This window comes from Hyposmocoma kahamanoa, unplaced genomic scaffold, assembly GCF_003589595.1.
Source record: "Hyposmocoma kahamanoa isolate Upper Pololo Valley unplaced genomic scaffold, ASM358959v1 106259, whole genome shotgun sequence".
NCBI classification, from domain to species: domain Eukaryota; kingdom Metazoa; phylum Arthropoda; class Insecta; order Lepidoptera; family Cosmopterigidae; genus Hyposmocoma; species Hyposmocoma kahamanoa.
In genome coordinates, this window is record NW_020653354.1 from 1 (window position 1) to 20,702 (window position 20,702).

The window sequence follows — 20,702 nt, forward strand, 5'->3', positions numbered from 1 at the left end:
AATAAATTTGTTAAAAATTTAAAAAATAAACAATTTAGATTTTCAGTACAAATCGGCAATTTCATACTTTAACCCATATTATTTAGCTTTAAAACTAATTCCGTGACCACGGCCTAAAATATTTGTTCCTAAATATGGTACTGGATAATATCACTTTATTAAAATGTAATCTGAATAAGACTGCATACGTTTCTCGCTGGTCTCATGGGTCTACAACTTTCATGGGAACGAATGAAGAGACCTCTCGTTAAATACATTTATTTTGTGGACTATCTATACCAAACATTTTCTTCACACAGTACCTTTAGCGAGCTGTTCCCTGGCTCGTGCCCACTGGTCTCTGTTCATACCGGTGAGCAGGCCGACTTTCGGAGCCAACGGAGCCCCTGCCGCATCCACCATAGCGTGCAATAGCTGGGCTTGAATCTCACCAGCAGTTAAACGCCCGCGGTCTGCGGCTTTCACGGGAATCGGATAGAACTGAAACAAGTTCGAAAGGTCTGCTATTTTGTTCGAACAAAAGAATTTTTCTTAGTGTTCGATCTTTGTATTAATATAATTACTTATAACAAACCAGTGAAGTAATTTCACAATAAATAATTGGATATTATGGCAGTAAAACTTCGTGATTTTAGTGAAATTAATGTTAGAACTGGCCAAGCCAAACAGTTCAACTCTTTCAATGATGAGATCCCGCCTACCGACTCGCGGTACCATCCGCCGTTAGGAGTTTGTTTCAAAGCACAAAACGCTTCGGGTGGTATATCAATGACATAAGGACGGAGTGTTAGTCCGAAGGATGAACCGTGAGGGTACAACTAAATTTATTGTAGTATGTAATATTCCAAGGATTACCAATAATCAACTCACACTTGTAACACGATTAGGTATTTATTTTATTTTTATTGTGGCTACGTATCCAATAAGTAGGTGTGTCGCTAAGTGATCGACCTTCAATGATCCTCCAATCAACCGTAACTTAGTTACTTAGTCCTAACAGTCCAACTTAATTATACTTACCCGTAGTCGGTACAGAGCTTTATTACTAAACTTAATACTTGCTTAAGTTTTGATTAGTTCCACCTTTCTGGGATTTATTGGATTCGTTGTTGGGTAAAATTTTCCGCCTTAGCAATTCAATTAATATATTTTAACTGCCTGTGGCCGAACGGTTACCGCGCTGGACTGCTACGCAGAGGTCCCGGGTTCGATTTTCGGGCCGGGAGAATTATTTGCACGGCGCACATTTATTTCTCTCGTGAGTTTGGGTGTAACTTCTGGTTGTCTACCTCTATGTGTGTGTCCATGGTACGCGCGATACAGGGTTTCCCTAGTGCGGGGCCATGAGTGTGTGTGTTATTTATTTATTTATATGTTTTAAAAAGAAAATTCTTTATAATTAACTGAGATTATTGTTTAATTTGTTATTTTAATTTCTTAACGAAACATGTCTAGTAATATAATTGCTTTGAATGTTTTTGCTATCACGTATAGTAGTGACAAGGGAGACGCTGTAAGCATTATTTGTCAAACAAAACTTTCTGCTATTCTTTGATGAGGGAGGATATACTACTACAAGCAAAGAGGTGCACTCAAATTCAATATCGAGTTGTGTCACTTTATCACATATAAACAAAAGTCCCTCTTTGCCTAGAGCGGATATAGTAGAGCTTTTCTTACAAGTTTGTGCGGCGCAAGACGACTAATTTCATGAATTCGATGTTTGAAATGGATAATCTCTATTCAAAAGTAGTTTTTATTGTGTTGTAGTATTTTTTTACTCGTACTTTGACAGAGGGGACTGCCTATGGATGGCGCCTCCCGTGTTGTATGCTCTAAGCGTATAAATCTATTTCCTCACAATTGGTTATTATCGCAATAGTTATTTTCTGAAGGAACTACCAGAGATAATAAATCAGGGCTCAAAAGGTGTATGGTAATAAAACTTACATAGTTTTTGCAAGCGACTACAACGAGCTCCTCATTTTCCCTCTCGGCCATCGCTGGCAGTTCCAAGCGATCTTTGCCCACGCCTGGAACGCGGCACACACCCAGCAGACGGTAGAACTGCTCCATGCATAAAGGCTGACCTTTCTCGCGGCTAGTCGCTCGTTCCAGCGGAAGCTCTCCTCTATAACGAAAAGCTATCAGTTAAAACCTAAAATGCTTAATGTGGATATATCAAGATCAATTGACCTGACTCGGAGGCAGCTACAGAAAATTCCACCTATAATTTACCTGTCCAACATCTCTTTATAATCGAGCAGGTCGTCGATGAACAGCGCGCCAAGATCTGCTACCTCCTCCATTTTTGCGAAGTGCCGTTTCGGAAACACCATACCAGGATTGGAATTGATCGGCAGAGGCAGGCGGACCTTTAGGTACATGTCATCCAACCACCAATCGGTTATCTGTAAAAAAAAATCAAATATGCTCAAGAGTTTACACAGCACGGACCATTATAAGGTAATCAAACAAAAATGCAATATAATAGTAATAATGTCCAACATACCGTGTTCAGTGAAATTAATGCTAAGACAGAAATAGAACCTTTGGAATGAAAATAACTTTAATGACAAATAGTTTTATTGCTACGTATTACAAAATCACTTAAAATATTGTATGTAAGACGCTGTCGGGCTAAGAAAGTATATGGTTCGTCGCGAACGCCGAGGCTTCAACGGTGTCACATAGTGCATTTGGTAACGTGTAGGTGCTGGAGAAGGCATTGCCATTGCTGCTTCTCTGAACGATTCCATTGACGACTCCAGAAAGTATTTCCCTTCAGGAACTAGAAACCCCCTAGTTGGCATTCTATATTTGCTCTCCGAATTGATTCCATTCATTATTGGAAAGTAGTGGGGCTTTTCCAAAACATTCACATTATTATCCCACGTGCTTGGTGCTAAAGCTCTGAATTCCTTTTTGTTTTGCAACAAATTCAACACGGCAGGTTTGTGTTGCTCGAAGAAGTCAATTGCGTTTAATTTGGAGTGTGTATATTTCTTCGTAGTCTCAAATGGTGGCATTTGTGTTATTCTGACTACGTTGTCAATATTTGCGAATTTGGGCCGCAGCAATATTTGCCTTGACAGTAAAGGTTTCGCACTATGGACTGTGTAAGTTTGGATGTTATTTCTAGCTGCTAACTCATCAAAGAAATTTATCCTTGCAGTGGTCATCATATTATTGAATAATAACTCTTTCCGGTTCGTCGCCAATAAATTCTTTTCAACTACACTGTAGTGTACCTTTTTTACTTTGAATTTTGGTATTACTTTTTCGGGAAGTAACATAGTTTTATAGCTGGGATCTAAAGGGTCCATAAGTATTCCCTTAATTCTTTGAGATTTATTTATCACTTTTTTAATTACGTCTGACTTTTTTTGTGAATTTAATGAAATGTGGTCTTTTTTAGCGAAATCTACATTTGTGTCAATTGCACTTTCAACCTCGACATTACTGGGCGCAAACTTAGTCCTTAAAGGTTTCTTTCCGCTCACACCCATTTTGATTTTTTTCTTTTTACTAAGCTGAAATCGTTTGGCTGCAAATGTTGCTGTTGGACCCCGTTTTACATATGGAGAATACGTTATGTCTGTCATTATTTTCTTAGTTTGAAACTGATTTATTTTGCTGACCTTGGGATCATTTTTACGGAACAAAAGAATTTTCATATTACTGGCACGAGTGGCTTTCATAAAAGCAGTAATTTTGTCCTCGGCCATTTTGTTCTCATTTCTAGCAGCCTTAGTAATATTGTTATGAATCGTCGGGCTCTTTACATTCTTTGTAGTGTCGGCGGTGCGCATATATATATCTCCAAACATGGGAAAATGTGTAGGTTTTTCATATATTTTTCCGAATCCTTGGTAGAATGTAAGTTTTCTCTCTGGCTTTCGCGTTGCCAATCGATAAATAAATTTTCTTGGTTTTGGTGTTTCTGGCGGAAGTAGTGTACTTGTGAACGCATTGCGAACAGAGCTTTTATGGAAAATAATTTGTATTGGTTGTACTGGAATTGTTTTCATATTATTATGTATTTCATCCTTCAATAATCTGGTAGGCTCCATTGTAGTAACCGTCTCATAATGATTGAATTTAACTAAATGTGTAGATTTTGGGCCCAACATGGAAACAGTTACTGGTACACTGTCAATACGAGGTCCTGGCAAACTTGTCATTCTTTCTGTTGTATCCATGTGGTTTTTGTACAAAGCGCTAAAAACACGTAGCCGTGTTGGTCTTGGCTTTACTTTCATATTCATATTTCCAACTGTGTTCATCGATTTATTTGAAGTACTGTCTGCATTCTTTCGCTTTGGCTGCCTTAATATGTGAGAAAGTTCTAATTTTCCTCTGACGTTGAGTTGCCGAGTAGTACTGGGAGTTGGGAAATATACTGGCCATGGCAGAATCGCAGTGACATCACCAATGTGTACATGATCTGAAGATTTCAATAATTCACCGAATTCCTCTTCACCATTTGCCCGAGTTGGCTCTACCTGTGTGACTTTTTTCCGAAGTTCCTTTGTGTAAGCCATCTCTAGATCTTCGTACATTGTTGGCTCATATGTATTGTAGACAATTCTTTTTCTGGTACGACGACGTTTCTTTCTGATCGTTGTCCTTCGCGGTCCTGTCGTCGTATTGGCATTAGTTTTTGGATGTTTAGTATTTCGGTGTCTCTTGATTTTTTTCGTACTTCTCGTAACAGTTTCGTCTGATAGTGTAGAATACGAAATACTTTCCACAGTGCTACGTACTGTAGTAGTTGGTGGTCGAATATTGGAATATGAATGTGTTGCTTGTAAAAAAAATCTTAGCATATTGGTTGCTAATACATAGTGTTCATATTTGTTATCATCTACAAAACTTTGTTCCATGGGAGTACTATTTTTTATACTTTCTTTATCCTTTTTGGCAGTGGAATATGCATTAGTGAGCGTATTGTACATATCTGGTTTACCGTTATTCATATCTTTTGAGTATAATCTTTGTATTAACATAGTTTCTTCTTTCCCGGGCATCATTGATGCCACACTATCGTTGTGGGTGACTCTTTCCATGATTTCTGGCACTAAATGTAATTTTGAGACAACGTACCCTTCTATGTTTCCTCCAGAGGTAGAACTCTCATTAATATGTTTTGTTAAGTTAGACTTATAGTTATATATAGATGAATAATCATTTCGTTTTTCAGACTCAGTATCGAAAGTTTGTCTGTTTAGTTTAGTTGTATACCAGTCTAATCCTGTACGTAACAAGGGTTTGTAGGTTGTATTCACTTGAGTTATATTATGGACTGGTTTTCTTATTAATGAGTTTATTGGAGTATGTGTCAATATCATGATTGGCACATATCCTTTTGTTATTTGTGTTTTACTTGAATTTTGTATTACCTCTGCATTTGTAAGTAAATGCTTGACAGTTTCATAATTACCTAAGTATTCTGGTATTTGTGTATACGATTGCTGACTCAATTTGAAATCCTTAGTACTGGATGCTCTCAAGTGATAATTAACATCTAACTCAGTCGTGGGTGAAGGTAATTTGCCAGTATGCAATAGAGTCTTAACAGTTCCCACGTTACTTACTGGCTGGTTTGTTTGAATTGTATTAACGGTACGTTCGGCGCTTTTATCTGTCATATCTTGAAGTGAATTCCAAAGATTTTGAATATCCGTTCGAAGTAAGTAAGGTTCTCCGGTTTCAGCATTTATAGGTGTTTTTGTGACTTCATGTGCAGCTTTAGTAGGTGCAGGAAAGTAAACACTACCTCTTGAAATCTTATCAGGCGTAATGAAAAATTGTTTAATCTCTGCTTTTGGTACTGGACTTGTTACAGCTTCTTTTAATTCTTTTGATGATATTGATTTTGTAAAAAGTTGTGGAGAGTATCCATAAGATAGAACAAGAGTAACGTATTTACTTTTAGTACTCTCATTTTCAATAAGAATATTATTCAAATTTAGGGGGTCATTTTCGTGTGTTATGGCTTTGGACCCATAATGGTCCAATTCTTCATCTTTAGGTAAAGCCCTTGTGATTTTATTTACGAGAACTGATGTTTTTAAATTAATAGCCCTCGAAGCAGCGTAATTTTCTGAAGATTCAGATATGTTTTTGGTAATAATCGTTGATATTTGAATAGTGGACGGCGTTATCTCATCCATACTCATAAATTTATTACGTTTCAAATTAATACTATCATCGCTTTTATTAATGTTATTTAGAAAATCTCTTTTCTCTTGAAAGTCTGTATCATTGTCAATTTTTACTCTTTCATATTTCACCGGAGATGACGATGGATTTGCGTCTGTAAATTCTAATGCAGAATTATTAAATGTTTTGTCGAAGGTCGTTAGAGATTCTGTCATGTTATTATTTTCTTTTGTCTTAATGAAAGTAACATCTTCAAATGCTTTTGTTTTCGATACCACATCATTCTCCACTGGTTTAATATTTACTATTTTGTCATTGCCATCAAATGCTTTGTGTTCTTTAATAGATGCAATTCGGGTTGGGTCAGTAGGATCATACAAGTTTTCGTTAATTTTGTAACTTTGTGGTTTCATGTTTGAATTAAGTGTAAAAGATATTGATTGAATTTTGTTGTCTTTTGGATGTAAGCTTTTTTCTGTATTTAAGTTATTGTTGGTTTCATTTTCGATTTTTAAGTTTGCTGAAACTTGTTCTTGTTTCATTGCATTGGCCATGTAATCCGTTATATTCAAATAAGTTTCTGAAGTTGGTTTATTGAAAGCGGCATTAGACATGAACGGAATATAATAAATTTTGCTGTCATTTAGACCCAGTGAACTATTTGTGTTATTTGCCACTACCGCGGCATTATACCTATTTTTCGGTGCTTTATTTGCTAGTATCCTTGTTAGAGACTCTACTTTCATTGGACTGGATTCAGCATTTAACGATTTAGTGTTTTCTTGATGGGACACACTTTCTCCCGACTTTCTAAGTAAAATATCCATATTCTTAAAAGCACTTGCAATTACGATTGCTTTTTTAAAATCATCGTCTTTAGTATTTTCCGAATTTACAGGTGAAATTTTGTCAAGTACCGTTAAGTGTAATGGTTCGCTATGTCCAGTTTTATACGTGTCATGTTGGCTACTTTTTTTATTTGGATCCATTTGTTTAGCGTATGTAGTTAAATTTGATATTTTAACTTGGGTGATATGAGAGTCTGATTGGGTTGGATTTGCAAAACCTTTTGACATTATTTTTTTTGCAATAGGTGATGTCTTTTGTGATTTGGAGGATGTATTTTCCGCTTCCGAGGTTGTTAATGCTTTGCCTTCAGGAACGTTTATGTGTCTTGATGTTGCAATCTCTGGATCATCGCTCGAAAGATTGTTATTGCCATGCTCAATGCTCGCCAAAATATTTGTATAGCATATTTCCGACGGTAGGACCTTATTTGTACTGTTGCAATTCGAGTTCAAAACCGCAGACAGCTCAGACAGCACTTCATTGGCTTCGTTTGAATATTTTTTTTGCAATGAATCATTTGTTTCCGATGCTAAACTATCATGGTTAGATCCCAAATTGCTATTTTCTATATTTAAGCGATGATCTAAATAACTTTCTGGAGAATAGATTAAAGTTGGATATTTCATTCTTGTTGTGTTTGATTTCTTAATTACAATATTTTTTTGAATATCGTGAGTATCAGTATCTTGAAGCAATATTTTTTCTGTCGGCTTTAAGGTGTCTGTGAAAATATTTTCTTTTTCATTTATACCGTTTTTATGGTCAATGTTTTGCTTAAGGGCAGATATTGACACATTATATTTTTTCATAGTACTTTCAAAGTCAACATTTGTGTTGGCCATTTTTAAAAAGCCATTAGTAATGACATGTTTATCTTCTGCATTTGTGAAGTGTTTTTCGTTTAAATCTGCACGTGGTTCATACGTTAAATGTCCCATCATTTTTACTTTTTCAAATAGGGGTTTAGGTAATGTAATTGTAAATGACTCCTTCTCACTTTCTACATAATTTATAGTCTCTTCACCTAGATTTAGTAGTGTTGATTTTTCTGTACCCCTTGAAGGAATGTTCACTGTAACTGGTACCGTTCCATGGTAATCTTCCACTATTCGTGGATCAGTAATAAGATTGCTGAAGGCTTCTTTAGAAATTTTCTGTGGAACTGTTTTCCTCATAAAATGTTGTTTTTCGGTAGTAGTAGCTTTAATACTCAATATATTTTCTTCTCTATTTATAGGGCTTTCCGTGTTTTTCTTTCCTAACAATAAGGATTTAGTTGATGAAATTTTATCAACGGCAGTTTCAGCGTTTAATGACACGATATTATTTGACACAGAATCATCCATTAAAATAATGTTAATAGTTTTTTTATTAATATTATTTTTGTCCTCAATTGGCTTTGGTAGTGTTTCGTGTAAGCCTGTTGTCAACATATTTTTAAATTTACCATCTTCACTACCAAAATCGGTCGTTGTTACAACTTCTTCTATTCTTGCTGGCTTAAATACGTTATTATCGTCACTGTTTAATGAGTTGGAACTAATTCGAGCATTTTCGTCATTAAAAAAGTTTGAATTTACGTCTATATTGTTTACATTACCTTCACGAATAGGTTCTTTTGTTACACTTTTAAAAGTTTCGTGATTTCGTTTGCTGTAATCCAGAGTGAAGCTTCCTATATTTCGTTCTTTTTTATTTTCAATATCTATTGACAGTGTTGGTTTTATTCTTATAACTACTGTGAAGTCACCTAGAATAACATATTTTGGTTTCGGAAACATTTTAATATTATTTACTTCATTATTGTTCGCAAAGCCAGGATTATTTAGCACATTTCCTTGATCAACATGTTCAATATCTGATGTCATTTTGATGTTTGTCACTTTTTCCATTATTTTCGATGTAAATGTATCTTCTGTTACTGAAAGCGGTAGAGTAATGTCAGCATTATTTACCACGTCTGAATTATATATCCTTGTAGATGAATATTCATTTACATCTGTTGTAGTTTGTGTTTTATGTATATCGTCTACTAAAGTAGCTAGTGTATTAGTCATCTCATTAAAAATAGAGGTAGAAATTGCTTGTGGTCTTTCATCTAGTCGGTTTTTATACTCTATATTCTTGGATGTGTTATTTCCATGATTTTGTTCAATTTGATCTTGTTGGACAGGCACTTCATTTACCATGGTGGTTATTTTATTTACTTCGAATTTATTTTCCGTTTTTATTTCTTCCGGTACAAATGAGGACATTGAATTTAGCATTTCATTTTCTTGGATTTTTAACTCTGATTTCTTTTGTTCTACCTGATCTTTTAGAATAACTGACAATGTGTTAATTACATTTTCTTCAGTATTGACTTCTAACATATCTTGTTGATTCAAGGTAGATAAGGCATTAATAACATCCTCTGTAACTGCAAGTTGATATGTAAATTTATCATAGTAAGGTACATCTGTGATATTTATTCCAGTTTCTATTGTAGATGGATATTTCATTACCTTGGCTAATATACTTGCTGTTGTCTCTTTTGCAGTAGAAATTGGTGTCTCATTGTTTTTTCCACTTTCTTGGTTTTGCAACTTTGTATATTCTGTAGACATATTTTTTTTAGCTTCTTGTTTGACCATGATTTCATTATCGTTTTTAATACGATATTCTGGAGAAGTAGTGTTGTCTTCGTGTCTCAGAGTGATAATTTCATTTGCTCCGGAATAGATTTCCTTTTTAATTTCTTCTTGTGTTGAGGTATACAAACCATACAGTATATCTTCTGTCACCGCAACAGGTAGAGTGAATTTATAGTTATTCGGTAAATATGTCCCTTTAGGTGTTACATATGTTCTAGTTTCTATTTTAGATAAGTTTTTCATTACTTCAGCTGTATTTTTTTTTGCACTTGACGCAAATATCAGAGTCCATTTTTCATTTTCTTGGTTTTTAAACTCTTTGTAATTGGACTCATTCTCTTTAGCCTCTAATTCTGTCTTGGTTGCATAATCTTGTGTAATATGGTCCTCAAGCGTAAATTCTTTGTTTTCATTTCTCCATGTGGTAATTTCCATTTTACTCAACTCTGTTTGCTCAGATTTATTTTCCTGTTCAGTATAATCCTTTGGTTCAGTTGTATCGTTGTTCGATGTAGTGAATTCATTCAAATAATTGACTTCAAATTTAATTTCTTGTGAAGTTGAGGTAGATAAGGCATGTAGAATATCTTTGGTTGCTTGAAGAGGAAGCATAAATTCATCATTATTGGGTACATCTATCGGTTTCGCTACATTTGTAGTACTTTCTGTTTTAGATAATTTATTTACTAGATTGGCTGATATACCAGCTGTAATATTTTTAGCAAAAGTGGTCGATATTTTATCCATTGTTTCACTTTTCAGGTTTTTCGAATTCGTGTTTTTGGATTCATTTTTTTTATCTCCTCGTTCTACCTTGGTTCCTCTATTTTGTTCATTATAATCTTTTAAAGTAGCTAAAGAATCGTTATAAAGTGTGTCTGTTTCATTTACTTCAAAATTTACTACGGTATTAATTTCTTTCGATATAATGGTAGATAAAGTATATGGTTTTTCGTCTTGATCTTTTAAGTTTGTAAACTCAAATTTATTTTCTTTAGCTTTAAAGTCCATCTTAGTTTCATTGTTATGTTCAAAGTAAAACTTTAGCGTAGCCTGTTCCTTTTTATTTGCCAATGTGGTTATGCCGTTGTCCTCAAGATTTATTTCTGCTTTAATGTCTTCTAGAGTCGAAGTATTTAAAGTCAGTAGTGTTTCGTTTATTTGTCCATTTGAGTTTGTATATTCATATTGTTTTTCGGTAGTTTCAATTTCTAACTTCATTTTATTACTATTCTTAAGTATAGCTAATTTGTTTCTCATTGCAGACATTTTGTTTCCCTTCAAATTCTCAGAGATATATTGCGGAGAATTGGAAGTTTTTACTTGGGATAAATTTTCTTCCAACTTTGCTGACGTACCGCTAGTAGTAATCAGTGGAATTAATGTAAATTTAGTATATGCAGTGTCATTTTCTTGATCTTTTAATTCCGTGTTTTCTGATTTAATATCTTTACTTTCTGTTTCTTCTTTTGTATCACCAAATTGTTCCTTGTGTTTCTTTGCTCGTCCTCTTTCTTTTGGCCACTGTATTACTTTATTTATATTGGGATTGATTGTTATGGGATACTTCGAAGTTTCCGTTCCAAATAAGTTATTTTCAATTGTGGTTAAGGAATTCTTTTCTGAAATAACGGTAAGTCCATTAATCGGCGTTTTACTTTCTTGGTATTTGGATCCGATGTGCTCTAATATATTTTCTTCACTTTGTGGTTCTAATTTGATACTACTTTCTTGTTCAATATCGTCTTTTAGCGTAATATGTTTGTTTGTCAATTCTGTTGTTTCTTTTACAGGTAACATAGATAATAAATTCATCTCTTCACCTTCTTGACCTTGGAATTTTGGGAACTCGAGATTATTTGGTCTACCACCTAGTTCTGCATTGGGATCACTATTTTGTTGAATGAAATCGTAATCTGACGTAGTTTTGTCGTTTTTCAATGTCGTTACTTCATTTACTTTGGAATTGTCTTGAGCCGATGACGGCAAAGAAGTGGAAATTAAGTCTAATTTGATTTTTTCTGTGTATCCTTCAGCGTAAAAATTTGATCCATTTATTTGTGTGTTTTGTAAGTTTTTAATAAATAATAAAAACTTTTGAAGCGTTTGGTGTGTTTGTTGGGGTAATTTAGTTTGTAGATTATTTACTGTCATGTTTTGTATAAAAGGCTCTCTGCCACCAATTTCTTTCTCTTGATTAATAATATTTTCATCATTTTCTCCTTGGTTTTTGCTGTGAATGCCTAAACTTGGTTTTTGTATGTTAGCGTTTCTATGCCTGTTGTCATTAAGAATTATTTTGTTTAAAATATCGTCACTAATATTTAATGGTTTTAATTCTACTCCTTGTTTTATTTTCGAAATAATTACTCCATTTTCGTCTATGCTTTCATTGTATTTGTATGATAAAGTAGATTTATTATTATTTTCAATTAAATTAGTAATATTATCTACATATTCGTGATAAGATGGTTCTTGAAAACCTGGACGAAACCCTAAATTTGAAGCTGCTATACCATTTGTAGTGTTGTCTACTTCATTAGTAAGAATGTTTTCTGAGTCATGGATAGTTGTTTTAAGATGGTCTAGTGTGTCTGTCACCAGTTTAGATCTGTCTGAAATTTGTGAAACAAATAATCCATTTGCAACATTGTCGTTTAGCGTTATGGGAAATTTTATTAAATTATTTTTTGTTACTATGTCTTCCGTTGGTGGCATTCTCTCGGGTAAAGAAGGTAACGTTGATATTATCAACATTTCCACTGAATTATTTTTTTCAACATCAAGACTAACTGATTCATCTCTACTCGATAATATAGTGCTTACAAAAGGTTTATGAGTGCTGGTTTCTAAATTAGGTTTAGTAGTTACATGAAGTTGATTAATACTGTTTCGTAGTGTTGTTTTAGGGTCATTTTCGAACGTTTTTTTATTTAAATTTTCTTTCATTCTTTTATTGTTTTCAGCAGATTCCTCTTTTTCAATTTCATTAAAAAGCGTTTCTTCCATATCAAACTCCAGATTTTTTAGAGTATAATCGTTTTGTTTTGTATGATAATACTTCATCACCGTATTATTTTCAATAGTAGAAGTTCTTTCTTCGCGCATATTCTTTTCAGTGGACAAATTTAAAGGTCTAGTATGAGTTTCGTTTATTTGTTCATCTACAGCGTCATTTTTTTTTGTAATTGCTTCGTTAAAAGATATTGTAGTTTTGGTACTTGTAAGCAAAGATGTTACTTTTGATTCTGTGGGACTGTTTGTGGTTGTGTATAAAAATGCTGCTTCCGTGTAAAACAGATTCGAATATAACTCTTTTGCCTGGGAAGTTATGGTACTTGTTTTGTCAAGTGTTTCAATAACACTTTCTACAGAATCTTTATTACCGTTAATCTGGATTTGTTCCATTGCAGAACCATTTACGATTTTATGTATAGTATCAACTTGATCTTTTGTGCGAGATTCCGATGTTTGAACTAAATTTTTATCATTCAAAGTGACTTTCGTACCAGTAGCAGAAATTGAACCATTCACCAGTTTGTCTGTTCTACTGGTGAAGAGAGGTATTACATTTGTTGGTATAGTTGAGACTAAGGTGACGAATTGAAATACTGAAGCTGGAGACATGACTTCATTAATATCTGTTTTTTCATCATTGACTAACATTGGTCTATTATTTTGCTGTTGTTCTTTGTATTTCTCCAAATATTGCGCATTTGTTGCTAACGTTGGTGCAATTGTATGAGATTTCAAATTTTGAGCAAAACCTTTATCCGTTACCGTTATATTTTTCTCTGCTGAAACTATTGGTTTCTCCTCTCTGTAGATTAGTAGAGGTTCAACATTTAGACTAGGTACACCAAATTCAGAGACTTGAGGAAATGTGTTTGATATTTTGGTAGCTATATTTTTGGTGATAGGACTTATAATACCATGATTTTTTTTTGAAGGACCTTGGGATTTGTTGTTTTTTTTATTTAATATATAAGTTCTATTCTCGTCGTCCGACAAAATTTTATTTTTATCGGTTTTTTCAGGATGGCGGTTAAATAGAACCGAATTATCTGTTTTATTTATTTCCACATTCTGATAACTAGTAGTAAAATTGACATTACTAGTAGCATTGTGCAATATAGTAATGGGTTCCAGAGGAATCACAGATTCATGATCTTTAGCCGATAGATATTTTTGATCGTCATTAGTTGAATACATTTGAAAATATTTATTTACATATTTTTCTCCGGATTCTACAAAATAATCAACATATTCCGTTGCGGTTGTATTTTGTGTATTAGGTGTTGTAGTACCAGCTATCACTTCTATATCTTGTTTCCCTAATGATATTACAGATTCTGTATCTTGTAACAATGTTTTCATAGTCGTGGACTCTTCGTATTTTGTCACCGATATCGTAACGGAGTCGTCTATATATTTTCCATTTGTACTCGTTATTAATAATTCTATATTTGTTGACGATGATGTGGGTTTATGTAATTCTGGTATTTGACCAAGCTCTTTATGAACCAGTAGTTCATGAGTAACTGAGGCATTTACTTGGCTTCCTCTTGTATCTTGAGTTATATTTGTTATCGTTTTATCAACGTCATTTGTTTCTTCTTCACGGGACATAAGGTATTTTGAATTCATTGGTTCTATTGGTGCAGTTGTAGCAGTTACTTTTAATTTGTTTAAATGTTTTCCTTTCGTATACACTAACGGTTCCACATTTAAATGTACCGTTGGAGTTGATGTATGAAAATCTGAAGCTTGAACGTCATTTTTATTCATTGTTATTACTTCTTCGGCCAAAGCTACATCATTTTTCGGTTTTCCTCTTAAATTTTTCAATGGAGGCTGCATATTCGTCGGAAATATTGGTTCTGGAGTATAAATTTCTAGGACTTTATCGAAATTTTCTCCCGCAGTATATATTTCCGTAGTGGAGACTAATTCAATGATCTGGGTTGATTCTCTATCGGCCACTAGAGGTTCTACTTTTTTAAGTGACAACGGTGCATATATTAATGATTCTGGCCCGTCCACATAATCATTACCTATTTTTTGGGTACTCATTTGTTCTGAAGAATTAATTTTATTTCCGTCTCCAGTCGTTTCCGGCGTTTCTTTATTTGTAGTTGCAGCATGTTCTCCAAAATTATATTTTTTCTTATCTTCTACAGAGATGACTGATGCCGATTTCATTGTAAAATCAATAATTGCGGTCGTCGTTGCAGTGGTGTCGTACGAGTTTTCTTCATTTATATTTCTATCATCTAAACCAGTTTCAATGTTTTCAGTCGCAGTATCTGGCTTTTCAGTCATAAAAGCAGTGTTGTCGTTATTGTCAGTAATATAATTAGATGTTTCATCATTTCTATTACTTGTAATAGTTTCCCCATTTTTAAATATAGTCACGGTATAATCTCTGTCTGTAACTTCACTGTTGATAGTGGTTTTAACCGTTTCTGAGCTAGAACTGGTAGTCCCCAATTTTTTGTTTAAATTAAACCAACTCGGATCAGTGATATATTCCAACTGTTCAATATTTGTGTACTCAGTATTGGAAGTGACGCTATCCATTATTTTAACGGAACTTTTTTCTGTCAAATGTACCGGAATTTTATTTTTTGATTCTAACACTATACCAACAGAGCCATTAACTAAATTTAAATTTTCGATATCGTCTAAGTTTTCTTTGTTACCAGATTCATCGGTTTGGAGCGATTTGTCAAAATTTACTTCAAACACACTATTATTATCAGGTACTACAATAACAGGTATAGTAGCATATTCAAAACTGTCTTTATTATAATGTTTGGGATTTGATGTCACGTGATTTTTACTTATAATTGATAGAGCAACAACATTTTCAGTTGTTGATAGATTTTTATCAACTAATTGGGCGATTGGATTTATATTTTGGACGGGTGAAGTTTTAATTGCCTGTGCATGATACGAAAGTTTGTTACGATCTTGCGATTCATTCTCTATTGCATTATGCATAGAAAAGAAAAATTCTGTTAGGTTAGTCAACGGATTATCGTATTTCTCAGATAAATCGTCATTTTCAAGATAGCCATTTAATTTAACTGAAGCTTCTGTTACTTTTTCTGCCAAGATTTTATAATCTGTGGTGAACTGAACATTTTCAGTGATATTGTTAGATGTAATAACGGGGTCTAAGGGAATCAAAGACTCAAATAGGTTAACTGATAGGTGTTTGTTATCATCGTAAGTAGAATGTATTTCAAAAGACTTGTTTATACGTTTTTCTTCCGATCCTATAGAAAAATCAACATATTCAGCTGAAGGTTCCGTAATTGTTATTGAACTAATATCAGTATGTATGTCTGGTAGATATGTTGTACTTTCATTATTTTTCAATAGTAAAGATTCATTTGATAATACTTTGTCCATGTTAGAGTCCCCAGTATTTTTATAATCGATGAACTGTTGTGGATGGATACTTTCTATAATTGAATTTATGATTGCATGCTTATATTTCTCACTAGAATATATATCTTCTTGTGAATTGTGAACAGTGTTGTCATAATTAACTTCCGTTGAGGTTTCATCATTATAATTTTTCGTAGTCTCGTATATTTGTTCGTTATCGTAATTTTGTTTCATGCTTGAAGTGTCTATAATTCGTGATAAATAGTTACTATTACGGTCAGCATTTTTTTGTTGAGTACTTATCGTATGTGTTTTAGTTATTCTCTTGTTATCCTCTGTCAATGATTCGACAAAATCAAATGTTGTTTTATGATCTCTGGGAATCTTAAAAACATTTTCAGTTTCTGTTTCTAAATCTAACCGTACCTTGCTGATAAGTTTATGATTATTAATAATTGGCGTAATTGTATTAATTTTATCGTTTAGATTCTTATTAGTAGGCATGACATTTTTATTTGACTTTTGAAAACGCGTTTCCGAATTGCCAATGTTTTCTTGATATTGGTTTTTCGTTGTTTCATACAAATAACTGTCTTCTTGAAAATAATCTATTTTTGAACCTTTATTGTCTTTTGAATGTTCAGTGCTTGTTTGTGTATCTATAGTTTGTTTTAAACTGTCATTTAAGGGTATGACGGCGTAAGAATTCAATGTTTGATAAATCTGATCTGTTGACTCGTGATTTACCATCATGTTAGAGAGTTTTTCAGTTTCAAAGGTTGTATCATTTTGTATTTCTTTAATTGCAGTACTTCTTGTAGTACGCACTTTAGGTAACACATGTTCTTTTTTAATAGTATTCCCAAGATATTCTTTATTCGGGGATTTCTTCTTCACGTTTAAAAAGTGATTGTTGGATTTTGTTGGAACTGATTTTTGAAATTTATTTACGTCATCGTCTTTAATAAAACTGATTTTAGAGCCAATCGTTTTTGTTTCTTGAGGTATGGTATTATCCCATAGTTCATCATCATAAAAACCTTTAAAAGTGTAAATATTTTGAATAGCTGTCGGTGCTGTCGTTGAAAATAATTGAGTGGCAAATTCCACTTTATTAAGATTTATCGGTTCAGTTACGTGGTCAGCGACGCTTCTATGTTTTGCAAATATATCGATAACACTCACGCGTGCGTCACCGCCAACGTGACTGCCGTGTTTTGGACCTTCCAGTTTGTTATCAACAACCACTCGTTTCCCATAATATGTGCTTTTTTGTAACTCGCTGTCATATAATTTTAAAAGGTTTTTTATGTTGGCAATTGTATCCTTGTAATCACTATTTTTTTCTTCGATTTTCGGTATTGGTTTTACTTTTAGCATGTTCTGATCGTTGTCTTGCGCTTTATCTATGTCCAAATGTTTTGCTATATACTGTTGCGTACAAGACGATGTGATTGCGTCGCCATCACAACACATTCCACTGTAGTTACCATCCCCTTGTGACATCATGACCTCTATATAAATTTTAATAGATTTTTTTCTACGTAGTAGTTTGAACACCTTCGTATGATTATTAATTTCACTTTCAGTAAGAAATTTGTAAATGGAAAGAAGGACACATTTAGATACTACATTTTTGTTATTCCCGTCACTTTCTTTCTCCGTGAGATTAAAATCTGTATCGAAAATATCAATGTCAACAACAGATTTAGAGTAAATAGTTCGATTTAATTCAATTTCATCAAGTTTGTCCCTATTTGTTTCTGATAATGAACCAATGTTTTCACTGGGCATTTTTCTATTACGTGTCATAATTTGCCCCGGATGCAAAGTGACTATCACGATGATGGAGTGCTTTTTCTTATTACGCGTAACTGGTATATGTCTACCAAATAAATTGTGTCTCCTTAGCTTGTACGTATGGTAGTCTTTTGTTACTATAAGAATTTTAAATAAGATATTGTCCAACTGTGACCTCAAACTATCATCCAGTAATGGGGACATGCTGGTACTCGCCATGACGATGCGTTCTGTGGTAATTTCATGTTGTTTACCGCATTTCCACGTCTTGACAAACGATTGCGTACCGTTTTCATTCTTCGTTCTCTCTAAATGGTCTACATCTACTTTAACAGCTAACTCATTTCGTAAACTGAAACATGTGTTGTTATAAATTTTCTGGTAGAGATCGAGCTCCTTCCAGGTGGTATTTTGCGCTGTTCCGCGGTCCGTCTCAGTCGTATAAGATGTGGCATGGCTGATTCGTTCTTGTTTCACTAGTAATGTCTCTGTCATGCATTCACAAATACCCTTTAAAAGTCTCAAAGTCACGTCCAGCAAGTGTTCGTCTGTGGGTGCCTCGTCTACCGTTTTCAGTATTTTCTTGAGCACTGGACTGTCTACGAGGTGCTGGTCCGCGACGGCGGCTGGCGCGACTGATGCCAACACACACGCTGCCAGACACACTGCGTTGATTTTCATTTTAGACCGAGTACTTTATGTTTAGCGCGCATATTTGCTGTTTTCGCGGCGGGTGCTGCCAAAGTGAGAGAACAATAAACGATTGCATGCTAACAATAAACTCCGTTGTTTTTCAACGTCACGCGCTCCTCGTCGATAAGGCTCAAAGGAAGTTGTGCCAAGTTTGGAGTTTTTGAAACACTAAACGTAATGACACGGTTATTGGCGTAACAGAAATTCGAGAAGGAAATACAATTCATATAAACACCTTTTTAATTTTCTTCTGACGTGATTAAAAGCTGCGTCTAATCGACGTACAGTGCAACGCATTAGAGGCGACTGACTACCGTGCTATGCGTACTTGCTCCTGCAGATGGAATGTTTATGTTTTCAAAGTTTTCATTATCATTGTTTTTTGTAATAATCACAATTTCACACCTAAATTGTCTGAATTCATAATGCTTATTGTGAAGCCCAACGAGTGTAAACAGCAATATTGAATATTAAATACGCATTCAAGTAAGTATACGTAATTGCATATTTTTTAATGATGAGAAATGGAAAGTAAGACAATAAGATTACCTAATCAAACATTATCTGACGAAACATTGTTTTTTTTTCAGGAAATCTTTCTATTGTCTTACCCAATTGTCCATCTTATCTTGCCTATCCTGCAGCACCTCCTGCAGCCGCGGGCCGAGTTCCTCCGAAAAGCTGCGCACCAGCGCCTTGGTAGTGTCCAGCTGTTGCGGACCAACGATCACTGACGCGAAGTCTAAGTAAGAGTCTAGAGTCGCCTGGAGATCCGGCACGGGGAGTTTCGGTAGCTGAACATTCTAGAGAAATGAAAATAAAGTTTTATTAGAACTAATTAGGTTAGATTTCATAAAACCCTATTCACCCGACATGATATACTGGTCATGTACAGTTTAATGTAAGTGTTTCAAATTATTTGCCGAATAATTAATATGTTCGACCAAGTCGTGTACACAAATATAAACAAATCCTTAATAACACGGGAAATACGTACCGTATTATATTACATCTTGTTAACTTGTACGAACAGGAATAAATTGTAAATGTGTAGTTATTTGAAATACAGCTATGGTTTACTGTACTCGTATGATTTTAAATGATGGCTGTGAAGGTTGTAGTAAGTATGAGCGGCGTGCAAATTGATTTCGATAGACGTACGCGGCTACGCGGAGGTTTCCATTAGGCTATATTAAGTGCACGTTACATTGCAACAAAAATGTTTGCCGCAGGCAGTTTGGACTCTGCCGATCGATATGAAACGTGGTGAGGCAAGTTTGATGACTTTGATAGATCTGTGATTAAATGTTGATGATTATTGCTTGATAGTGATTATGACGACGTACTCAATTGCAATTATTCGTGGTTATTTTAATTATCGCAGCCCGTTTAACACGGTATTCCGAAAAATTATAACTATTAATATTATTAATATTCCATTAAAACTATCTCCTATTGTTCTGATGAAAAACTATATAAAGTAGTTTTGAATGTGAAACAACTGTGTCAAATTCGTAAAATAGTGGAACAAAGTTTATTAGCTTAACGTCTTTCGGCAATGTTAAGGATTTCCGAATGCAGCCGAATACAAATTTTCGTGTGAAGTAATTTATTAGATTTATAATCTATAATTATTTGAATTGAACACAACACACTTTACTATTGTTTTCTTTTGATTTCCACGTGAACTATTACAGAGCTGTGAAACTGTTTTCCTTTTTAAGCGGTTTCAAAAAAAGTAGGTTCGACTGTATTTTTTTATGTCAATGTTACGCGATTGCTCTGACATTTTGTGAACCGATTTGCATGATTCTTTTTTGCTACAAAGAGGGTGCCTGACTATACCCATTCAAAATACCCCAATACCCATTGAAATTTTAAGAAAATATTGTAACTTTAAGGGTGGCTCGCTCGGGGATGTTAATCCACTTCCCGTTAATTCATCCCAATAAAACTTACCAAACAGATGCAAAATCACGAACTTATATTTTACGTATTTTGTTATAACATTTACTATTCGACGATATATGTACCGAGAAAGGTAACAAAAATAAAAGTTAAATATTAAGATATTATTCCGTGTGATATAGCTCTTTAGCTCTATCACTCAATGTAAATAATACAAATGAAGCTATAGCTGGTCTCTAAATAGTAAATTTTGTAACA

At 34.2% G+C, this 20,702-nt stretch overlaps 2 protein-coding genes across 2 annotated transcripts; both read right to left on the bottom strand.

Moving 5' to 3' along the window:
* Positions 1–302: 302 nt before the first annotated feature.
* LOC113238708 (choline O-acetyltransferase-like) lies at positions 303–19,571 on the bottom strand (the record flags this gene model as incomplete). Its single annotated transcript, XM_026475547.1, has 4 exons — positions 19,148–19,571; positions 2,239–2,411; positions 1,951–2,131; positions 303–480 (listed from the first exon to the last, which is right to left on the bottom strand). Coding segments are annotated over exons 1-4 (544 nt in total), but the record flags the coding sequence as incomplete, so codon positions are not given.
* Positions 2,579–6,888, bottom strand: LOC113238715. Its single transcript, XM_026475555.1, has 2 exons — positions 5,377–6,888; positions 2,579–5,331 (listed from the first exon to the last, which is right to left on the bottom strand). The coding sequence occupies exons 1-2, from the start codon at positions 6,777–6,779 to the stop codon at positions 2,607–2,609; spliced, it is 4,128 nt and encodes a 1,375-aa protein (XP_026331340.1). The 5' UTR covers positions 6,780–6,888; the 3' UTR covers positions 2,579–2,606.
* Positions 19,572–20,702: the final 1,131 nt, after the last annotated feature.

Coding starts and splice junctions, on each gene's coding strand:
- LOC113238715 (XM_026475555.1), bottom strand. CDS start 6,779: ATGTCTAATGCCGCTTTCAATAAACCAACTTCAGAAACTTATTTGAAT. Junction 5,332..5,376: donor CAAAATTCAAGTAAAACACA/AATAACAAAAGG, acceptor GACACATACTCC/AATAAACTCATTAATAAGAA.